Below are 16,915 nucleotides of genomic sequence, written 5' to 3'. Positions count from 1 at the left end.
TGAAGTAGGGGGATCACTTGAGCCCAGGAGTTCAAGTCTAGCCTGGGCAACATGGTGAGACTCCACCTCAAAAAAGAAAAAAATTTTTTTAAAGTCAAATGATAAAAACTGGTAAAAAGTATCTGTAACATTGTAACACTATATCCATTTCCACAATATAGAGTTCTTACAAATCAACAGGAAAAAGATTAATCACACAATCTAAAAGAATGCAAAGCCCACAAACATAAGGTCATAGGTAAACAAGTAGCTTTTAATCATGTGAAGAAAATACTCGTTTCCTCAATGAAAGAAATGTAAAGTAAAGCTACAAGACACCAATTTTTAACCGCTGAAATAGTAAAAGACAAAATGTTTCATGATATATTCTGTGAGTGTGTGGATATGAGTAAAAAGACATTCATTGTTAACGGAATGGAAACTGATTCAGCCTCCGTTTTTTTTTTTTCAGTCTTGCTCTGTCACTTAGGCTGGAGTACAGTGGTGTGATCTTGGCTCACTGCAACCTCCACCTTCCGGGTTCAAGCGATTCTCCTGCCTCAGTCTCTGGAGTAGCTGGAATTATAGGGGTGCGCCACCATGCCCAGCTAATTTTATATTTTTAGTAAAGACGGGGTTTCAACATGTTACCCACGCTGTTCTTAAACTCCTGACCTCAAGTGATCCACCTGCCTCGGTCTCCCAAAGTACTGGCATTACAGGCATGAGCCACCACGCCTGGCCAATTTGACTTCTTTAGAAGGTAACTGGGTAACACCCCAAAACACTCTGATTTACCCATATCCTTTGACCCAGCAATTCCACTTATGTTACAGGAATATCCTACAAATATATGTGCAAATCTGCATAAAAGTATATACAAGTATGTTCAATGCACCATTAGCCATTGTAGAAGGAAATGAAGGCCATCTAATGTCCCTTGATAGGTGATACAATGAAGTATGAATGTATCCAAATGATGACATATAATGCAACTGCTAAACAAAATGATAGATTTATATGTAATAAGGAAAAATCTCCAAGACAGTTCATTAAGTTGCAAAAACGAGGTTCAGAACAATGGGTAAAATGTGCTACCGTTTATTTACATTGGGGAAAAGCAGGGATATATATTTATATTTGTATGCGCACAGAATTATCTGGAATATTTCAAGAAGCCTCTGAGGAGGGAGTTTGGAGGTCAGGGGGCCAGAAGTAGGAGGGAATTTTTGTACCCTTCTGAAGCTCCTGGACAAAAAAAATTAACAATGTACAGGTATTCTTTTCTAAAACAGGTAAACCAGGCAAGAGCAATGGCTCATACCTGTAAACCCAGCACTTTTGGAGGCAGGAGGATCACCAGAGGCTAAGAGTTTAAGATCAGCCTGGGCAACATAGCAAGACCCCATCTCTACAAAAATTTTTAAAAGTCAGTTGGGTGTGGTGGCACACGCTTGTACTCTTGGCTACTCGGGATACTGAGGCAGGAGGACTGTCTGAGCCCAAGAGTTCGAGTCTATGCTCGTGCCACTGCATTCTAGCATGGATGACAGCAAAACCCTGTCTCTAAAAAAAATATAAAATAGGCCGGGCACAGTGGCTCACACCTGTAATCCCAGCACTTTGGGAGGCCGAGGCGGGTGGATCACGAGGTCAGGAGTTCAAGATCAGCCTGGTCAATATGGTGAAACCCCGTCTCTACTAAAAATACAAAAATTAGCCAGGCGTGGTGCAGGCGCCTGTAATCCCAGCTACTCGGGAGGCTGAGGCAGGAGAATCGCTTGAACCTGGGGAGCGGAGGTTGCAGTGAGCCGGCATTGCACCACTGCACTCCAGCCTGGGTGACAGAGTAAGACTCTGTCTCAAAATAAATAATAAACTTTAAAAAAAAAAAAATCAGGCAAACCAAACAAAACACACATACCCTTTAGCCTAGAAATCCTAGATTTAGGACTCCTTCCAAAAGAAATAAAAACACACATATATAGGTTATAAGTACAAAGACATTTATTGCATAATCTATAATGATAAAAACTATAAATATATCTTTATCAACAGGGGAATGTTTGATTAAATATGGAATATAATATGGCTTCCTATCTACTGACTTAGAGAAATGCTCATGATGCAATATGCATAGTATAATTCCTTTTTTTTTTTTTTTTTTGAGACAGGGTCTCACTCTGTCACCCAGGCTAAAGTAGAGTGGCATGATCACAGCTCACTGCAGCCTCGAAGTTACAGTGAGCTATGATCAGGCCACGCTGCACTCCAGCCTGGGTGACACACTGAGTACTCCATCTCTAAATAAATAAATAAAAGGTTTCTTTACTAATTATACGAAGCCTTTTGATCTCTGAAATGCTTGTTACCCAGTCACGTGACTAAATGATGTGATGAATGATGTGACTCAATGAATGTAATGTGGTAAATATGACATGTAAACTTTTTAAAAGAAAAGCCATACACAGGCCTGGCGAGGTGGCTCATGCCTGTAATCCCAGAGCTTTGGGAAGCCGATGCAGGTGGATCACTTGAGGTCAGGAGTTCGACAGCAGCCTGGCCAACATGGTGAAACCTCATCTCTACTAAAAATACAAAAATTGGCCAGGCGTGATGGCACATGCCTGTAGTCCCAGCTACTCAGGAGGCTGAGGCAAGAGAATCACTTGAACCCCGGAGGCGGGGGTTGCAGTGAGGCGAGATTATGCCACTGCACTCCAGCCTAGGTGACAGAGCAAGACTCTGTCTCAAAAAAAAAAAAAAGAAAAGCCATACATATGAATTTTCGTTATATTTATAACCAATCTGCTGACTCGATGAAATATTTAGTAGAGCTGTAAATGGAAATTAGAATTTTTTAAAAATACTGAGGGCCAGGCGTGGTGGCTCACACCTATAATCCCAGCACTTTGGGAGGCCAAGGCAGGAGGACCACTTGAGCCCAGGAATTTGAGATCATCCTGGGCAACATAGCAAGACCTGTGTCTACAAAAAAAATTTTTTTTTAAATTACCTACAGGCGGCCAGGCGCAGTGGCTCATGCCTGTAATCCCAGCACTTTGGGAGGCCGAGGTGGGCAGATCACAAGGTCCGCAGATAGAGACCATCCTGGCTAACACGGTGAAACCCTGTCTCTACTAAAAATACAAAAAAGTAGCTGGGCGTGGTGGCGGGAGCCTGTAGCCCCAGCTACTCGGGAGGCTGAGGCAGGAGAATGGCATGAAACTGGGAGGCAGAGCTTGCAGTAAGCTGAGATCACACCACTGCACTTCGGCCTGGGTGACAGAGCGAGACTCTGTCTCCAAAAAAAAAATAAATAAAAGAAAGAAAGAAAATTACCCACAGGCCAGGCATTGTGGCTCATGCCTGTAATCCCAGCACTTTGGGAGGCCAAGGTGGGCAGATCACTTGAGCGCAGGAGTTTGAGATCAGCCTGGGCAACATGGCAAAACCCTTTCTCTACTAAAAATACAAAAAATTAGCCAGGTGTGGTTTTACATGCCTGCAGTCCCAGCTACTAGGGAGGCTGAGGCAGGAGGATCACTTGAGCCTGGGATGTGGAGGTTGCAGTGAGCTGAGATTGCCCCACTGCACTCCATTCTGGATGATAGAGTGTAACCCCATCTCAAAAAAAAAAAAATTACCCAGGAGCCCTTCTAGCTCTAGCTACAGGTAGGCTGAGTCAGGAAGATAAGGAAGTTGGGAAGATCAGAAAGATCACTTGATCCCTGGCAGTCTGAGGCTGCCATGAGTCATGATTGTGCCACTGTACTCCAGCCTGGGCAACAGAAACGAGACCTTGTCACTAAAAAAAAATTACAAAACGGAAATAAGCAAATGTTCAGTGTAACATGTATTCCATTCTATACTACATTTTGTTCATTCATGCACTGAAGGGCATTTAGACTGAATATGAGGTGTACACGTTTTTGTTTGAGCATTTTTTCTTTTTGACGGAGTTTCGTTCTTGTTGCCCAGGCTGGAGTGCAATGGCACCATCTCAGCTCACCATAAACTCTGCCTCCCAGGTTCAAGTGATTCTCCTGCCTCAGCCTCCCAAGTAGTTGGGATTCAGGCACCCACCACCAAGCCCGGCTAATTTTTATAGTTTTAGTAGAGATGGGGTTTCACCATATTGGCCAAGCTGGTCTCAAACTCCTGACCAGAGGTAATCCGCCCACCTTGGCCTCCCAAAGTGCTGGGATTACGGGCGTGAGCCACCGCGCCCGGCCCTTAAACACTTTTTCAATTTTTTTGGACATATCCTTAGAAGCGGAATTGCTGAATCATATGATGATTTTATCTTTAACTTGTTCAGGAACCTCAAACTGCTTCCCACAGCAGCTGTACCATTTTACATTCCCTCCAGCAATGTATCAGAGTTCTAACTTCTTTACATCCTCACCAATACTTTTTTTTTTTTTTTTTTAGGAAATGGCTGTCCTACTGGCCATGAAGTGGTATCTCACTGCGGTTTCAATTTGCACTTCTCTAACGATTCATGATGCTGATCATCTTTTCATGTGCTTGTTGGCACCTGCCACTCTTAGGAATGTCTATTCAAGTCCTACGTCCATTTTTTTTTTTTTTTTTGGTCTTGGCTTCTTCACAGGACAAGTTCTACCACGCCCATTTTCTGAGTTGTCTTTTCACTGAGTTGTAAAAGTTCTTTCTATATTGTGCTACTAGAATGTCTTAGTCCATTTGGGCTGCTCTTACAAAATACCACAGACTGGGTAGCTAATAAACAACAGAAATTCTCACTGTTCTGGAGGCTGGGAAGTCCAAGATCAAGGTGTTGGCAGACTCTGTCTGGTGAAGGCCCACTTCCTCTAATGGCAGAAAGGGTAGGGGGTTTCTCTCTTGGGCCTCTTTTCTTTTTTTAAAAAAATTTTTGTAAAAATGGAGTCTCACCTTGCTACCCAGGCTGGTCTCAAACTCCTGGGCCCAAGCAATCCTCCCGCCTCCGCCTTCCAAAGTGCTGGGATTACCGGCATGAGCCACCACACATGGCCACAAGGGCCTCTATCCTTATCCTTATGCACTAATCCCATCACCTTGCGGGTGAGGCCTTCACATATGAATTGGGTGGGGGGAGACATAAACATTTGGACAGCAGCATAGATTCTTATCAGGTATATGATTAACAAATATCTCCCATTCTGTGGGTTTCCTTCTCATTTTCTTGATAGTGTACTTTTACACAAAAAAGTTTTTAATTTTGATGAAATCCAATTCACTATTTTTTGTTGTTTCTGCTTTTAGTGTCATATCTAGAGTCTACTGCCAACTCCAAGGTCATAAAGATTTACCCTTGTAGTATTCTTTTTTTTTTTTTTGAGATGGAGTTTCGCTCTTGTTGACTAGGCTGGAGCGTAGTGGTGCGATCTCGGCTCACCGCAACCTCCATCTCCAGGGTTCAAGCGATTCTCCTGCCTCAGCCTCCCGAGTAGCTGGGATTACGGGCGCACGCCACCACGCCCGGCTAATTTTGTATTTTTAGTACAGACGGGGTTTCTCCACGTTGGTCAGGCTGGTCTCAAACTCCTGACCTCTGGTGATGCCAAAAGTGCTCGGATTACAGGGGTGAGCCACCACGCCCAGCCTACCCTTGTATTCTTCTAAGAGTTTTATAGTTTTCACTCTTCCATTGGGTCTTTGATCCATTCTGAGTTAATATTTGTACATGGTATGAGGTAAGGGTCTAACTTCATTCTTTTGCATGTGATATCCTGTTATCCCAGCTCCATTTGTGGAAGACACTACTCTTTCACCATTGACTAGTCTTGGCATCCTTGACAAAATCAATTGCTCATAAATATAAGGGTTTATTTCTAGACTCTCAATTCTCTTCCACTGACCCATATGTCTATCCTTATGCTGGTACAGTACCACACAGTCTTGATTACTATAACTTAAGTTTTGATATAAGGAAGTACGTTCTTGAAAAAGAACAAAGTGGCTATTTGGGTTTTGGGTATTAAGAGCCCCTTGCAATTACATATGAATTTATTTATTTATTTATTTAATTTATTTATTTGAGACACAGTCTCACTGTATCACCCAGGCTGGAGTGCAGTGTTGTGATCTTGGACCACTGCAACCTCCATCTCCTTTTATTTGAGACAGAGTCTCACTCTATCACCCAGGATGGAGTGCAATGTTGTGATCTTAGATCACTGCAACCTCCATCTCCTGGGTTCAAGGGATTCTCCCGCCTCAGCCTTCCAAGTAGCTGGGATTACAGGTACCTGCCACCACACCCGGCTAATTTTTATATTTTTAGTAGACATGGGGTTTCACCATGTTGGTCAGGCTGGTCTCGAACTCCTGACCTCAAGTGATCTGCCTGACTCAGACTCCCAAAATGCTGGGATTACAGGCGTGAGCCACCGCACCCGGCCAATTCCATATGAATTTTAACATCGGTTTTTCCACTTCTGCAAAAAAATTAAAACGTTGTTGGGATTTTGATAGGGATTCTGCTGGTAGATGCTTTGGGGGGAGTTTTGCTGTCTGAAACCTCCCTTAAATTTGTCTAGCAGAACATATAGAGCAAAATCACACAAAGGCAGCAGTGGCAGGCAGCACACTGAGAGAAATGCAGTGCAACTCATCTCGAATAACTTTTGTATACTTATACACGTAAAAACAGTTATTTCCTCTCCTGATTTCACCAATTTTAGCAGTCTAGAAAATGTGACTATACAACAGTAAATAAAAGTTAACATGATCAAAGAACTCAGGAGACAATTCTTTCCTTGTTCAATCTGCTGTCTCCCCAACCCCTGTCAAGATAAAGGAGAGGGAGGTGGACAGGTTATGGCTTTACAATTTATAATCAAACCACAGACCTGGGATAAGGGCCCTTCAATTCATCCTCCCAACTGTTTAAAACATGAACTCAGTGGAAGATGCCAGAAGCTTTAAAAAAGGAAATATTCCAGGAGGGTAAGGACGTTATCATCACAGCATCTTCAACCTTTGCCTTTTTGCCCTGAACCCAAAAATTACCGACTCCTATGAACTGGGAAAACAGCACATCTATTTGGAATAACACAGTTTTTTCATGTGCTTCTGCATCCATTTTCTCTTTCAGATAAACCCTGTAAAGTTTACCAAACACAAGGACTGTCTGCACCTTTTAGTATCTGACATCTTCTTTCATCTCCCTGGTTGTTCTGACAGTGCAGTGGGTTTCCGCCTCAAATGCTTACAGGGAACACACAATACTATTCCTACTGAAATAACATCCATCTAGTAACACTGTTTCTGAACACTGCCCCTCAACTTAGTCATACTGGGTGACTTCTAACAGCATGAACCCCAGGGCTTCTGCTGGAGTAACAGTCACAATAGGGTCCAGGACAAGGTGGCTGCCATTGTTCACCTTGAGCCCAAAGAAGCAGCTGCCCCAGTTATGGATGGCTTTGTTCCTTGAAGGGAGGAATTATGTATAATTGGAAATCCCATGCACCACCCTGACCCAGCTCTTGCCATCTCTCTTATACTTAGCCTACAGTGTTTGTTCAGTTGGTGCTGGTTAAATGCAGTGCTTCTCAATCTGGAGACCATCAGAATCATCTGTGAAACTTTCAAAAGACACAGGTTGAAAGATTTATTCAGTAGGCCTAAGAGTGGTGTCCCAGCCTTTCCAATTAAAAAAAAAATTCCACAGGTGATTCAGTTGAGAATCTCAGGTTTAAGAAAACTCTCTTTTCTAAACCACACTTCAACTAATTTATTTTATGTAAATAAATAATATAGCCAGATTTGGGGTTGGGGGAAAGAGGTAGCAAAGACTTTCTTCACCAGGACTCTAAGAGATTTAAATCCTAAATAGGAAACAGGCACTTCATTTTCAGTCTGACTGGAAAACAGTAATTTCTACCATTACAACTATCCTTCATATCGTCCCAGCCATGTCCATGTTTATTAGCTGTTTAAAAAAATTTTCTGTATCCTATGATATTTTGAAATCTTAAAAATCTTGCTGGCAGGGAGACTGCCTCTCCCAGGTCTAATTCCTCAAGACAGTAAACAACTTACTTGGGAGCATGCCTCTCACAGGCAAGTCAGCCTCCCCCTTTATCTAACTCTCACACACCAAGCCAGTATTTCTCCTGCCCTAAATCATCCATGGCCAGGTACCAAGCAACTAGAGACCACCCAAAGGCAAAGCGTGATGGAATTATTTAAATTATCCAATCCTAAAATGTTTACTCCGCCCTGACTTGCTATTTCTGAGGAACCCCATTAAAGGTTCTGGCCTAGACTTTCTCCTTGTTCCTATTTCTTCCTCCTAACCAAAATCTGATGCCTCCCTTGTGGCTCTGAACGTGGTGGCACGCCTCCTTGAGAAATGTAAGAAAATTATTTCAGGCCAGGCGCGGTGGCTCACACCAGTAATCCCAGCCCTTTGGGAGGTCCAGGCAGGAAGATCGCCCGCCTGAAGTCAGGAGTTTGAGACCAGCCTGGCCAACATGGTGAAACCCCGTCTCTACTAGAAATAGAAAAAATTACGCCGGGCGCGGTGGCTCACACCTGTAATCCCAGCACTCTGGGAGGCCAAGGCGGGCAGATCACGAGGTCAGGAAATCGAGACCATCCTGACTAATATGGTGAAATCCCGTCTCTACTAAAAATACAAAAAATTAGCCAGGTGTGGTGGCGGGCGCCTCTAGTCCCAGGTATTCGGGAGACTGCGGCAGGAGAATGGCGTGAACCCGGGAAGCAGAGCTTGCAGTGAGCCGAGATCACACCACTGCATTCCAGCCTGGGCAACAGAGCGCGATTTTGTCCAAAAAAAAAAAAAAAAAAAAAAAAAAAATTAGCCAGGCGCGGTTGCGGGCGCCTGTAATCTCAGCTACTCCGGAGGCTGAGGCAGGAGAATCGCTTGAACCAGGGAGGTGGAGGTTGCACACACCACTGCGCTCCAGCCTGGGCAACAAGAGCCAAACTCCGTCGAAAACGAAGCAAGGAAGGGAAGGAAGCAAAGAGAAATTATTTCAACAGCACTGGCCTCTCCATGTCGTCACTCAGTCTCCTCTATAAATTCAAGTCCCAAGACACCCTGCCCTACCCTTGCCTCTGGGCTGCTTATCATTCTTGTTCTGTCTTCTTTATCCAGTTGGAAACCATATTACAAACTAACTTAGATTTCCAAGCCAGAGACAAGTAAACACCTCCTAAATCCTTCATCAAGGAAAACCTCTTGGAAGGTTTTGAAGCTCAACATTCAGAATCAACTGTAGTCTTACCCAGTAATTCCACTCCTAGAACACAAAAACTTGTGTTATGAACACGAATGTTCATAGCAGCATTATTTCTCACAGCCAAAAAGTAAAAACATCCATATGCCCATCACCTGATACATGGATAAACAAAACATGGTCCATCCAAACACGTGATTATGCAGCCATGAAAAGGCATGCAGTACTGATTAATCTACATGGATGAAATCTTGAAAACATGCTTAATAAAAGCCCAGCAGAAAAAGCCAAGTATCACATGATCCCATTTACATAAAATGTACTGAATACGCAAAACCACAGAGACAGAAAGCCGATAAGTGATTGCCAGGGGATGGGGTCGGGGGAATTGCGGAGTGACTACGAATGGGTACGGCAGGTTCGATTTGGGGTTTTAAAACGTTCTGGAATTAGCGACGATGGCTGCAAATCCTGTGAACGTACTGGAAACCACTGAACGTACACTTCTAGTGTGCATTTTATGATATTGTATCTTTTAAAAAACATATTGTTTGCCCTGCAAACTGATTCCTTTACACCTCTCCTGTGTTCATTATTTCAGTGACTGGAGGCACACTACTCTCAGATGCTAAGGCCAGAAACCGGCAAATCGTTAACAACTGCGTCTTGACTATGCTCCATATTTCTCCATTCTTTTCGCTCCACCTCCTAATTCGGGCCGCTCTCACTTTTCATTTAGATTATGTAATAGCCTCCTAATGGATGTCCTGGCCTCATCTGTTCTCACCGTAATTAGGCCTTTAAAAACAAAATCTTACGCCGGGCGTGGTGGCTCACGCCTGTAATCTCAGCGCTTTGGAAGGCCGAGGCGGGAGGATCTCTTGAGGCCAGGGCTCGAGACCAGCCTGGGCAACATAGTGAGACCCCCTCCCCGCCCCCACCGCCCGTCTCTACTTAAAAAAAAAAAAAAAAAGCCGTGACCGGTGGCTCACGCCTGTAATCCCACCACTTTGGGAGGCCGAGGCGGGCGGATCACCTGAGGTCAGGAGTTGGAGACCAGCCTGGGCAACAGAATGAAACCTAGTCTCTACTAAAAACACAAAAATTAGCTGGGCGTGGTGACTGGCGCCTGTAATCCCAGCTACTTGGGAAGGTGAGGCACAAGAACCGCTCGAACCCGGGAGACAGAGGTTGCAGTGAGCCGAGATCGCGCCACTGCACCCCAGCCTGGGCAACAAGAGCAAAACCCCATCTCAAAAAACAAACAACAAAAAACCTTCAATGGCTCCCGACGACCCCAAGTTGAAGCTCAAACCCTTAATACGACGTGTAAAGTCCCTCAAATGCCAAGCCGTGGCAAACCTCTGCTACCTTTCCCCCAGGCCCTGGCTGGCTTCACCCTAGCCCTGCGGAAGAGCTCGGGCATCCCCTCCAGGCACCTGAAGCGCGGTACAATCCCCTCTTCACGTAGCTAACCCTCCCCGAACTCCAGGCCTCTACTCTCACGCCACCCCACCTGAGAGGAAGCTTCTCGGGCCCCCAGGCCAGATTTGGTGCCTCTCCCGGTCCCCCTCACACCGTCCACTCTCCGCTCCACAGGCAGGTATGCCCAGAGGGGGCCGCCATTGTATCCGCGAACATTTCCTGAGCCAGCTGGGGAGGAATCAGACTTTATCTCACAGCTGCCACAGTGCCTTAAACTCACCCTAACGCTTTCTCAACAACTAATAGACTCCACCTGAAGCAAGCGCCGCTTCCGCCTCGCCCCGCCTCCTGCCGACCGGAAGCGCTGGCCGCCGCGGTCCCGCGCCTGGCGCCGCAGAGGAAGACGGGAAGCGAGGCTGCCGCACCACCGCGCGCGCCCGCTCTGCGCCTGCGCGCAGGCAATTCTCCGCGGGGGCGCGGGCGGCGCATGCGCAGGCGCGCGAGTCTCCGTTAAGAAGGTGCCGCGGCGGCGCCGGAGGTAGGAGGAGCCGGGCTGTGGGGCTGGGAGTCTGCACCCGGGAGGCGGAGGTCCTGTCATTTCGGGCCGTTCTCGCTTTCCTAAGGGAGAAGAGCCTTTCTCGTCCGTCTCCCTCGCTGGCTCCGTGGCCTCGGCAGGCCCGCAGCCCCGACGGAGAGGCAGGAGCCGCACTCGAGTGGAGAGGGGCCGGGGCCCGCCTGGAGGGAGGAGGGTGGCGGATCCGGATCCCCACGGTGGTCTCGGTCCGGGCCAGTCCGGGGATCGGGGTTCTCCGTCTGACTTTAGAGCCGTTAGAGTCTTTGGCAGCCCTTTTCCCAGACGGGGAACCCCTCAGCCCCTTTCCGTAGGTCGCCGGGTTGGGGGAAGCGGGAGGGTCCGCCCCTTACCGATCCATTCATTCATCCCTCGCCTGCTGTGAGCCGTGCGCTGCGGTAGGTACGAAGCAAGGAGGCACAAGTCCCCTTCCCTCTGGAAACCTGCAGGCTTGCAGGATCCGTTATGTCATTCAGTAAATCTTGATTGGGCACCTATAGGAGGAGATAAGACTGTTGTGAGGTTCATATCAACAGAGATACGGAGATCAACACACTTGTGGAGGGTGGAATTTGTTCCAGCCGCTCCCCGCATCCAACAGGATAAAATTCACTTTGCCTAGCCTGACCTTCCAGGCCCTTGTGAGCCAATCCTTTCCTCTCCCCGCAGCGTTTTCTCCTACACCTTTCTCTCTACTCCCATTATACCGAACTCTTTGCAATTCATGAATTCAACAAGTAGTTGTGGAGCACTTATTTCAAGTCAGGCACCAGATCAGCCAAAGAGGTTGCAAAGTAATAGATGGATCTCTACCCTCCTGAAGTGTTGAGCTTAATGGGGGACAGATAATAAGCCGATGAATAAAAACACAAGAGCGGATAGTTTCGAACCACACTTCCTGGGTTTGATCCCAGCCCTGCCACTGTGAAAGCTGTTCCTGAACTGGCTTTAAGCCAGTTCCTCGTTCTGCTTGCGCGTGTTTCCTTGCCGTAAAGACAGGATGACAAGAGATTCCACCATATAGGCTTCTTGTAAGGATTAAACGAGTTTGACTTGGAAAGCAATTGGAACAGTGCTTGGCACACAGTAAGCATTCAATAGATATTATCTGTTTCGTATGATTATAACCTATGACAGATGCCATTGTGAAAACAGTGGACGATGATAGGGATTAACGGGGATGGAGACGGTCCATAAAGGATTAGAGGACACTTCTCTAAGGGGAAGACACAGAAGAGAATGCGCCAGCCATACAAAGTAGATTCTAGGTAGGAGTATTTTCAGCTCTGGAAAACAAAATGATTAATTAGATTCCTTGGACAGTGGAGATTGCATTATTGTATTTGAAAGGAATAACTTTCTGCCATTGGGTCATTCAGTTTTGATTTTTGAACCCCACTTAGCTGTGTGCCAAAGTAAACAACCATGCTCACGAGGCCCAGCCTTTGCACACAGGCGACATTCCAGTCATCCAGGTTTGGAGAGCCTTGCTGGGTTGAGAAGATAAGTAAAAGTGACCTTTTCTCTCCTGAGTGTTCATGAGAATATAATGTCTCTTTCTGTCTCTTATGTTGCAGTATTTACAGAAAGAGCCTCTTTAACAGCCAGGGGTCTTAGATCAGTGTAGGAGATAGTTTTCCTAGATTTGGGGATCATCCTGTTTCTGTGGTGACTGCCTTTTATGGGGTTTGCTCCCTAAATTTCAGTTAAGAAAACACTCTCCCAAGATGCACGTATTTTAATACCTGTGGAAGAACATGCTTTGACAGGTTTCTAGGTCCTTCTGTCGTGATGTCTGATAGGACGGTTAGACCATGTTAACCAGGCTGGACTGAGTATTTGACAGTATTGTTACTCCGAAGACTTTTCCCTCACCCCACATGCCCTTGTCCCTCCCTGGAAGAACTGGCATAAAATGACAATGTCTGATTACACTTACATGCTTTTGGTTTTCCACAGATGTGTAATTAAGTGAACCATATATGTTTCATCATCATGGAGATCTTGGAGAATTATCTGAGCACCAGGTTCATATGTATTCGATCTCAGAGGCATCTATTGGACAACAAAACACTCTTTCAGTTGTGAACTTTATTTATTTATTATTATTTTTTTTTGAGACAGAGTTTTGCTCTTGTTGCCCAGGTTAGACTGCAGTGGCACGATCTCGGCTCACTGCAATCTCCGCCTCCCAGGTTCAAGGGATTCTCTTGCCTCTGCCTCCCGAGTAGCTGGGATTACAGGCGTCTGCTGCCACGCCTGGCCAATTTTTTGTATTTTCAGTTGAAACGAGGTTTCACCATATTGGCCAGGCTGGTCTCGAACTTCTGACCTCAGGTGATCCACCCCCTGCCTCGTCCTCCAAAAGAGCTGGGATTACAAGTGTGAGCCACCGCGCCCGGCCCAGTTGTGGACTTTAACAGAGGGAAGCTTTAAACATGTTTAACCACAGGCCCAATTTGAACAAAGATACTTCAATCATTATAGAGAGGAAAACAGTACTTTTTGTTCAATTGTGCAAACTCTCCAAGTATCTAATGGAGAAGTAGAGAGGAACCCATGAAACTGAGTGTGAATGAGGCTCAGCTAGGCTTCTACTTGGGTTCACTTTCTCATCTGTCTGCCTGTCCTAGGATTGACCCTCGCTCCTCTGAAGACCAGCCTGAAAGCCTTAAAATTGGTCAGATGATGGATGAGTCTGATGAGGACTTTAAAGAACTCTGCGCTAGCTTTTTCCAAAGGGTGAAAAAACATGGAATCAAGGAAGTGTCAGGAGAAAGGAAGACACAAAAGGCTGCCTCAAACGGCACTCAGATAAGAAGCAAATTGAAAAGGACCAAACAAACTGCTACCAAGACCAAAACCCTTCAAGGCCCTGCAGAGAAGAAACCTCCATCTGGCAGCCAGGCCCCTAGGACTAAAAAGCAAGGGGTAACCAAATGGCAAGCAAGTGAACCGGCCCTCTCTGTGAATGGGGAGGGGGGTGTGCTTGCCTCTGCTCCAGATCCACCTGTGCTCTGGGAAACAGCACAAAACACCCAGACGGGTAACCAGCAAGAACCATCGCCAAACCTTTCCAGAGAGAAAACCAGAGGTAATTTGTACTCTTTTAAACCAGGGGCTGGAAAACTTCCTGGAAAGGGCCAGATCGTAAATATTTTGGCTTTGTAGGCCACACAGACTCTGTCACAACTACTCAACTCTGCTGTCATAGTGAGAAAGCAGGCGTGGACAATATGTAAATGAACAGGCATGGCCATATGCCAGTAAAACTTTATTTACAAAAACAGGCAGCCAGCCACATGACCGTAGTTTGCTAACTTTTGGTTTTTTATTTTTTAATTTTTAAGCTTAAAAAAAAAATTTAGAGCTGGAGGTCTCACTATGTTGCCCAGGCTGGTCTTGAACTCCTGGACTCAAGCAATCCTCGTGCCTCAGCCTCTCAAAGTGCTGGGATTACAGGCGTAAGCCACTGCGCCCGGCTGACTCCTGGTTTAAACAACAGTCAAGAGAAACATAACCCGTGTGAATTTTTCACATGATTATGTTTGGAGTCCTCTGCTCTTTCAGAATTTCCTATGAAATTCTGTTATATGATTGACATGAGTTACACAAACAACACAATAATGCTGCTTCTCTTGTTTTCTTGAATTTATTCCAAAGTGGGTAAGTTGGACTGGGCCAGCCAATTTGGATAGGCTGCTGAGAGGGCCGCATGAGGACTCTGTGTGGGCTCAAGTCCCAGGAGAATCTTCAGGTTCTTTCTTTCTCTCTCTGAAGACCTTTTAATCTTTTCCTTTGTTATTGTTATTGATTTATTTACTTACTTAGTTTTTAGAGACAGGATCTTGGTCTCTCACCCAGGCTGGAGTGCAGTGGTGCTATCATAGCTTACTGCAGCCTTGACCTCCCAGGTTCAAGCAGTCCTCCCTGCCTCAGCCTCCCGAGTAGCTGGGACCACAGGCACCCACCACCGTGCCTGGATAATTTTTTAACTGTTTAAAGCAGTTTTCTTGCCCTGCTGCCCTTGGTATACTGAGCTATATGCTTACTACACATTCTTCATGCAAAACTGAAAACTAGCCTTGCATATATAATACACCATGGGCTCTCTGAGCTCCTGAGTTCTGTTTCTAAATTTCCCTTGCCCTCACTTCCTGATCTTAATAACCTCTCAGTAGAGTGGTGGTAGAGTCTCAGGTCGCATAGACTACTGGAAGGCATCAGCAGTGTTGCCTCACCAACTTTACTGGTCTCTCGTGCTCTTTGCCAGTCGGATGAAATCTATGCATGGTTCCCCCAAAACACGTATCCATGCACGTATCTGCAAAACTGGCACACAACTTCATGGGGTTCATGGATCCCCACTGAAGATCATCCGTGGATCCCAAGTTAAAGAAGAACTGATCTAGGACATAAACCTTTGTCATTAATATTTCTTTAATAATAGCTTTATTGGGGTATAATTGATATTCCATAAAATTCACCATTTAAAAGGGTATGGTTCAGTGGTTTTTAGTATATTCACAGAGTTGTCCAACCACCACCACTACCTAACTTTAGAACAGTTTTATCATCCTAAAAATAAACCCCATGCTCATTAGCAGTCACATCCCATTCCCCTCCTGTTATTGATATTTATGTCTATATTGCCATAAACAAAGAGGTTACCAACAAGCAACCAGTCCTCTTCACATTTGTGAGTCAAACCTAAACTAGTTGATAAAGGACTCTTGAAACTTGTGTCTAACCTGTATCTGGTAGAAAAGTCTTTTATTTCTCCAGCTACAACAGATGGTTGTGAATATTTTCCTCCTTGCCAGAGAATGTGCCCAACAGCGACTCCCAGCCTCCTCCTTCCTGTTTGACAACAGCAGTGCCAAGTCCCTCCAAACCCCGCACAGCTCAATTGGTCCTACAGCGAATGCAGCAGTTCAAGAGAGCAGACCCCGAGCGTTTGAGACACGCTTCAGAAGAGTGCTCCCTCGAGGCTGCGCGGGAAGAAAATGTCCCAAAGGATCCTCAAGAGGAGACGATGGTGGGGAATGGTATGATGAGTGTGTTTCTGTCTTCCACACAGAGATAAGTTAATACAACTCTGAGGAAGGGAGGCGGGAAGGAATCAGCATTTGTTGAGTTTCTTCTGTGGATAGGCTCTCTGCTTGATGTTTTACCTTTGTCACTTCACTGGATCCAGCCAGAGAATGAAGAGTCTCTGGGATCATTTCCCACCTAGCTTCCTTGATAAGGTACCGTTTTTGTTTTTTTTTTTCTGAGACAGAGCCTTGCTCTGTCACCCAGGCTGGAGTGCACTGACATGATCTCAGCTCACTGCAACCTCCGCCTCCCAGGTTCAAGCAATTATCTTGCCCCAGCCAGTGGGATTACAGACGTGTGCCACCACACCTGGCCAATTTTTGTATTTTTAGTAGAGACAGGGTTTCGCCAAGTTGGCCAGGCTGGTCTCGAACTCCTGACCTCAGGTGATCTGCCTACCTCAGCTCCCCAAAGTGCTGGGATTACAGGCGTGAACCATTGCGCCTGGCCCTCTTCCTTTTTTTTTTTTTTTTTTTTTTTTTGAGATGGAGTCTCGCTCTGTCACCCAGGCTGGTGTACAGTGGCACGATATCAGCTCACTGCAAGCTCCACCTCCCAGGTTCACGCCATTCTCCTGCCTCAGCCTCCCGAGTAGCTGGGACTACAGGCTCCCACCACCACGCCTGGC

At 45.8% G+C, this 16,915-nt stretch overlaps 2 protein-coding genes across 21 annotated transcripts in view; one reads left to right on the top strand and one right to left on the bottom strand.

Moving 5' to 3' along the window:
• DNASE1 (deoxyribonuclease 1) overlaps positions 1 to 11,062 on the bottom strand; it is a 53,729-nt gene extending 42,667 nt beyond the window's left edge. For 5 of the 16 annotated variants that reach the window (XM_009430202.5, XM_063796545.1, XM_063796548.1 and 2 more), the window contains exon 1: positions 10,711 to 10,930. The gene's annotated coding sequence lies outside the window, so the exon portion shown is untranslated. Of the gene's footprint in view, positions 1 to 10,710 lie in introns of all 16 variants that reach the window. The other 11 variants (XM_009430203.5, XM_063796544.1, XM_063796551.1 and 8 more) reach the window with 6 other exon arrangements.
• SLX4 (SLX4 structure-specific endonuclease subunit) overlaps positions 11,025 to 16,915 on the top strand; it is a 29,944-nt gene continuing 24,053 nt past the window's right edge. For 2 of the 5 annotated variants that reach the window (XM_009430200.5, XM_510772.8), the window contains exons 1-3: positions 11,025 to 11,157; positions 13,150 to 14,284; positions 16,014 to 16,238. In XM_009430200.5, coding sequence (XP_009428475.3) covers positions 13,750 to 14,284; positions 16,014 to 16,238 — 760 coding nt within the window. In that variant the 5' untranslated portion in view covers positions 11,025 to 11,157; positions 13,150 to 13,749. Of the gene's footprint in view, positions 11,589 to 13,149; positions 14,285 to 16,013; positions 16,239 to 16,915 lie in introns of all 5 variants that reach the window. The other 3 variants (XM_063796537.1, XM_063796538.1, XM_063796536.1) reach the window with 3 other exon arrangements.

The sequence above is a fragment of the Pan troglodytes genome, chromosome 18, assembly GCF_028858775.2.
Source record: "Pan troglodytes isolate AG18354 chromosome 18, NHGRI_mPanTro3-v2.0_pri, whole genome shotgun sequence".
NCBI lineage: Eukaryota > Metazoa > Chordata > Mammalia > Primates > Hominidae > Pan > Pan troglodytes.
This window is presented reverse-complemented; position numbering and strand designations above follow the sequence as displayed.